Genomic DNA, 6,422 nt, shown 5'->3' with positions numbered 1-6,422 from the left:
AAGGTGAGTGGGGAGCTAACCGGTGCCAGCACGGCTGCGGGTGCTGGCAGTGCCGCTTCAGAGCCCTTCCTACAGCACGTGCAATGCAGATTATGCTGAAAATGGAACTTTTTTCCTCTTAGAACAGTCTTTTAGCCCATTCCGCATGAAAGGTTTTGGAGAGACATTGCCAGCGTGTGGGACATAAGTGATTTCATACTTCTTATTAAGTAATAAATTTTCTATGTGTATTACAGCAATTCATAGGACTGCGCTAACTTACCTGTCTTGGGTTTGAGTCTGTGCCAGTCATACGCAAACAAAATGGCTGTACGTAGGCCGGGGAGTGACAGAAAGAGCGCTTGAAGGGCTATAACGGTATTTAAGAGCAGTGCAGAGGCTGACCTTTTTCCTCTTCAATCTTCCCTCTGTCATTTCTATAGGGAGATACTCCAAGAAATTCAGCGTCTCAGGCTGGAACATGAACAAGCCTCTCAACCCACCCCTGAGAAAGCCCAGCAGAACCCAACTTTATTGGCTGAGCTCCGGCTTCTACGGTAAAAGAAATACCTAAAGCTCGTGTGCGTTCGGTACCTGGGCCCGTCAGCCCGCAGGGTCTGCTCCGTGGCACAGACAGCACTGGCTGTTCCTGGGAAAGGGTAATATTGGCATATCTTCAATGACCTCAAAGGGTTATTTAAAATGCTGACTGCTGAAGACTGACAGCATATTGCAATTTGCCTTTTTTTAAGTGGATTCAGAAGTAAATAAAAATGTCTCTTAAAATGAATTCTATTTGTATAGTTCAGATAGGGAGAACTAGCAGAAGTGGCATTAACTGCTTATCATTTATTGTCCAAAGGAGTGGAGTTGAAGGTAAATGTCAGCTATTTGATTAGTCAGTGAAATTCCGAAAGTTCATACCTACAGATAGTCAGACATACATCCAAAGTTGGAGAACAATCTTCAAAGCCTCTTTGATTAAGTTTGCATTTTGAAGTGACAGGGGAAAATTGTCAGTATTTATAGAATAAAGTGTTTCATAGTTTGGGTAGTCACAGGGGCATTCTCTGGCTGTATTTTATTTCATCTGCTATTACTAGTTAATTCAGAGCTCAACCTTCAAAAATGCCATCTGTAATCGAAAGTAGATTCTGAAATTTAAGCTCTTGGCAGCAGCAGCTCTTTGCAAACTGCGTTGTGTTTCATTTGTTGGGGTAAACTTTTCCTGCCCGCTTGGGAAATGGGACGGTTGTTGTGCTTCCCAGGAATGTTTAAAGGTTTTCCATAAAGTGCAGTGCTCTTGGAATGGAGCTACTGCAACTGCAGGCAGCGTCTGCAAGGTATAATCCAGCCCCATATTGCAAAATCTAAGGCTTGGAACTTCTTTCATTACTTTTTCATACAGAATTTGCCTCATTAGAGTACATTTTGGTATCTCACTGACATTTTTCTTTCTATTACCTAATGATAATAGCTCATAGATTTTCTAGCTTTATGCTTTACATGGCTATGTATATTTTTTAAAATGTTTAAAAAACTGGAGAGGATGCAGAAGATACCCACAAATGTTATGCAAGAGGTGGAGAAAAAAGAGATTGCGGGGCAACGTGATGTGCTGTTTGACCCAGCAGAGAAAGATACAAGAACCAAGAGCTTAAACTGGAAACCAGCCACATTCAGACCACAAATAAAGCACATGCTTTTTAAAGCGAGGCAAGGATGTCAAGAGCAGTGATAGAGTTTTCAGTCCCTAGATGTCTTCCCTGAAAATGTTTTTCCAAAAATACAGGCTGTTGGGAACAAACAGGAGGAATTAGACGGCCTGTATTTTGCTAAAGAAAAAAGGCTGAATGATCATTGCAGCCATTTCTGGCCTTCAGATATGTAAATGCCACTGGCAAGTAGAAGAGTTACAAAAGGAAAAAAAGGTTGAATTAAGCATGTAAAGCCTGTCAAGTCATCATGATTGTCCAGTCTGGCCTTCTGTGTAACACAGGCTGGGACATCTCTGCCTGCAGAACTCTTCTTGACGGGGCTACAGCACCCATGTAAGACAGACGGTCAAGCTTTCATTTTAGACGGAGAGAATGCCACGTCCCCCGATACCGCTAATGTGATCGTCAGTTAATTTCTGCGCCTTGTCTGTGCTCAGTGGACTAAAAGTGTGTACATTATTTCTAGCCTTCATAAGCCTAGTGCTATTTTCCAGACCTGGTCTTTCCCTGTGCTTTTGTCTACTGGGCTAAAAAGGTCTTTTTCAAAATTCCTCTTTGTGAATATTTAGAGATTTTGATTCCCTCCCCTCTTAACCTCATCTTGCATAAATAGCTTGAACTTCTTCAGTTTCTCCATAAAGCAGGTTTGCCAAATCTCCAGCTATGCCTTTAGCTTGCTGTCAAGTTCTCTCTAAGTCCTCTGCATCTCTTCTATATATATGCTGGAGTATACTGGCTGCAGTATCTCATACGTCGTCTCGCTGGTGCTATAGATAGAGCTATGTTAGCTTTCTTACCACCAAACATCACTCTCATTAATAAATGCAAAGTGCACATTCATTTTCTTGACTGCATAGCATCACACTGGAAGTTCACAATTAGCAGGTTATCTGTGGTGTGAAAGTACTTGACAACGTCACAGCTAACGAGGAGACATTCCCCAGCCTGCGAGAGCAGCATGTGATGACCTTGCCTTTGAATATATGTAGGCACACGTTGCCAAATGATCTCAGTTGCTGTGTAGAATTTAGGCTGTGAAAGAATGAGAAAGATAATCCATGGCAAATCAACGTGTCCCAGGTTTAAAAATCTGCGGGTGACCCAGCCCGCAGAGATGAGTCAGCTCTGCCACGCTGCTGGCAAATGTAACCTTGGAAGAAGCTCGGCCGGATCCCTCATCCTCACAGACCCCCGCCTTGTAATGCAGATGTGCTTGGCTGCTTCTGCTTGCGAGTCCACAGGGTGCTCATTCATAGCCAGGTGCCAAGGGCCCGTTCGCCCCAGGCGCGTGCCTCAGACTGCATCTCTCCCTTTGTTCCCAGAGGCTGTCGCAGCTTTTTCTTTTTTTAAACATTTAACACCCTTTGTCATTGTCAAACGGTACCTCCTCTTTCTTCACTGGAGGTCATTGAAAAGGAAATTGAGTAACATCAGCCAAAATCAGACATACACATTGATGTTGATTCTTCATTAACGACTGCATACGGAGAGCTATACTTATTTAGTCGATTTTTACGTTATTTGTAGTTGTTAACCAGAACATTATATTAAATAACTATAGAATAAAAGCGACAGACTTTGCACTGACCTAGAGAAAGAAAAAGGACTGTATAGACAGATAAAGCTATGTCTATGGCAGGTTTTTAACACATTCTAGGTGACCAGGCACGTGTAGTCTTCTCTTTATTGCCTTATTTTTGTGATATGTTTCAGCATTTAATAACCACATTCTTCAAAATACAAAAAGGTGTTGGAAGAAATACCCAGGATAGTTAACACTTCACAGTCTTCTCTCCTCTTAAGAACCAGTATAGAAACAAGTTAATTCTGTAACGTAGCCTAGCAGTTTTCTGGTTGGGCTGTATGCTTATGGTATGCCATTCTCACAGTCACCGTAATGAAAGCAAGTCATACTCAACAGATTTATTCAGTCTAAGTAAATGGCCTGTTTCTTTTCCTGATTCTGATGTCCAACTGGTGTTTCTAAAACCAGTTGGTTATTAAAATTCCCAGAATTACTTATCCGTAGTATATCATGTGAGAATATAGATATCATCTAAGACATTTAAAAATTCAGTCTATCATATGTGGTGCCTTTAACTTTGGATTAAGACATTATGATGTCCACAAAAATAACTGTAGATGAATAAATAAGCCTTTCTAATCTGTTTTTTTCTTACAGTTATTTATCATTACCTGTGATTAGGATTTGTGGGGCCCAGCATTTCTTAAACCATATAAGATACTGAACTTCTGACGTGTTGGCGTTCGTCTTTGAATTTCTCCTTATATTAGTCACTTCTTTATTTTTTTAAATATAAAATAAAACGAAACTGTCATATTTCCTTAAATACCTCACAGATAGGCATCTGTAGAAATACGGTGGGTTTCTGATGCCAAGGAAAGGGAAGGTCACTTCTTATCTCCTTTTCTTGTTACCTGGGTTCTGGTACAGCAAATATGTCCAAGATTATACATCACATTGGTGGACAGAAATAGCTCTGCCGAGTCTCCGTCCAGACAGGTGATAGCTTTTCCTTTCCAAACATCTGCAGCCTTTTCTCCTCTTTTTTTTTTCTCTGTCTTTCCTCCCATAGTTCATTCTTGCTTGTCTGAAAGCTCTGCAGGACGCCTGGGTCTGACGTTAAGAGAGTTCTTAAAAGGAAGAAAAAAGCAGACTTTTTTTCTCAAAATGCGGTGCTCTTGAAAAGGGCTTCCTACTACCAAGGTGCTGAGTGCAGATTTCTGGATTTTAAGTGAAAAGCCTGATTGTTATATATAGGTTTCATGGTCATTGTACTGTGCTTTGCTCTGTGTTTTTAAATTGGAAGCAGGGGGGAGTGATGAAAACCAAAGACACAGTTATATGGGTGAATTTGCTGAAGTAATTTTGAAATACCCAAAGTTTATTTTCTGAGTCTTTCTTTCATGTAACTTGAACAGACAGAGAAAGGATGAATTGGAGCAGAGAATGTCTGCACTTCAAGAAAGCAGAAGAGAACTGATGGTGCAGCTGGAAGGGCTGATGAAACTGCTCAAAGTAAGCCATCTCCTGTCAGAAATGCAGTGCATCCTTCTCTTCCCCAGGTCTGGAATTCACTGTTGCTGCTCTGAGCTTCCTGCTTCGCTGTCGTACCATTATAAATACTTCATGAGGAATAGAAGGAATTTGCAAAAAGTCATTTCCGTACTGGGTCTGTGTGTTGCTGCAGATAGTTAATGGGTTTTTGGGTTCATATGCTGCTGCTTTGGTTAAAAAATCAAGAACTCGAAAGATTTGGGAAGCTTTAAAGAAGTATTAGATTTGGTCATCAACTGCATGCTGTTCTGGGTACCAATTCAGTTCTTCCAACTTTAACTGGAAAATAAACTGGAAGCTGTAGTTCCTGCAAAACAACTCCCCAGGGCATGGCGCTGTGTTTCACGGGTAATGTGACACTAACCCCGCTATGTCTGTGGAGTTCTTTTGCTTCAGAGTATGATGGTGGTGGCTCTGATCTATAATATGTGTTGGATGAGGGTCCTTTATTATTTTTTATAGAGTTGAGCTCATAGTTGATGACTATAGTCTGAAATACTATTATGCGTTTATTCTTTCTGTTCCTTACTTTGGACGAGAGCCTCTCTGTAAAGTGAATGGCAAAACATTGTCCTTACTCAAAGAGGTTTTGATCTGAGACAAGGTGCAACAAAGATACTAGAGGCAGTGGAAGAAGTGGGAGAGAGATCGCAGCAATGACACTGACAGGAGCAGCGCAGGGGATTATAGATTAGCTATAGGCGCATCTTGAGAGTTCCAGAAAAATTTAGAGCTTGTCTGCGCTTGCGAGTGACAATGAATTCACATCGTCTGTAAACCAAAAGTGCAGTCCCTCTTCAGATTAGGCTTGCATTCTGGAACAGGAGTGTGTATACAAGAGGCTATGATCAAATACTCTTCAGAGGTGCCTGTTTTATTTCGTTTCCCTGTGCAGATGAGCACATAGTTAGTATTAATATTTGGGAAGAAATTTTTTTTTTTAAGTCAGTGGTTCTGCACACTGTTATTTTTTTCCTGTTCAGCCTGTTAATGTCTGTCTTCTAAAAATTTGAAGACAATCACTTGCTACATTCGCCTTGATTTCTTCAGACCCTCAATCTTTCTAAGTTGACGTGTGATATCTCTGAAAATGGGCACCCAAAACCGAATCACAGATTTAGGAAAGTATAAAAAGTTGTTGCATCAGAAACAGTTTGATTCTTCGTGGTTCAGACGACCACAGTCTGAGCATTTTTCTTGCACACATTTGAGGAGCCTCTTTATAACAAAATCAGCTGGGACATCTGCTTTAACACGGTGACAAGCTCTGATGTGAGTTTTCTGTAGACCCTATCATTTTCAAAGCACCCGTAAGCCTTCACAAATTAATTCTCCCAAACACAACCTGATGTAGAAGCTACCATCTCCTTAGGGTGAACGGCTGTTCTGTCGGCTGGCCTGATGTTCTGCTCTTCCACCCCGAAGGCCTTGAAGGCCGGGGGGACTGTCTTCCTCAGGTGCACTGCTCCGAACCCGCACGACGTGCAACCTGCAGAGCTTGGCCCGCCGCTGGGCAAGGTGCCCCTCCTGCCTGCTGGGCCATCACGCTCTCGTCTCCCAACCCCCAAACAGTGTGTGTTCCCTCTTGCGCGACTGGCTGGAGACGTGAACGTGGCGTTGTGCGGAGCAGCAGAGGATATCGGGGT

General features: G+C 42.0%; 1 protein-coding gene across 1 annotated transcript in view; it reads left to right on the top strand.

Moving 5' to 3' along the window:
* The window catches only part of LOC104076798 (dystrobrevin beta-like), a gene marked incomplete at both ends in the record, with an annotated part of 6,801 nt that extends 2,064 nt beyond the window's left edge, over window positions 1–4,737 (top strand). The window contains 2 exons of the mRNA XM_009577799.1: window positions 423–536; window positions 4,641–4,737. Of these exons, the coding sequence (XP_009576094.1) occupies window positions 423–536; window positions 4,641–4,737 (211 nt within the window). The remainder of the gene's footprint in view (window positions 1–422; window positions 537–4,640) is intronic.
* Between the last annotated feature and the right edge of the window lie 1,685 nt (window positions 4,738–6,422).

Source organism: Fulmarus glacialis, unplaced genomic scaffold, assembly GCF_000690835.1.
Source record: "Fulmarus glacialis isolate BGI_N327 unplaced genomic scaffold, ASM69083v1 scaffold5985, whole genome shotgun sequence".
Lineage (NCBI taxonomy): Eukaryota > Metazoa > Chordata > Aves > Procellariiformes > Procellariidae > Fulmarus > Fulmarus glacialis.
Note: the sequence above shows the minus strand (reverse complement) of the source record. Positions and strands in the feature narration are given on the sequence as shown.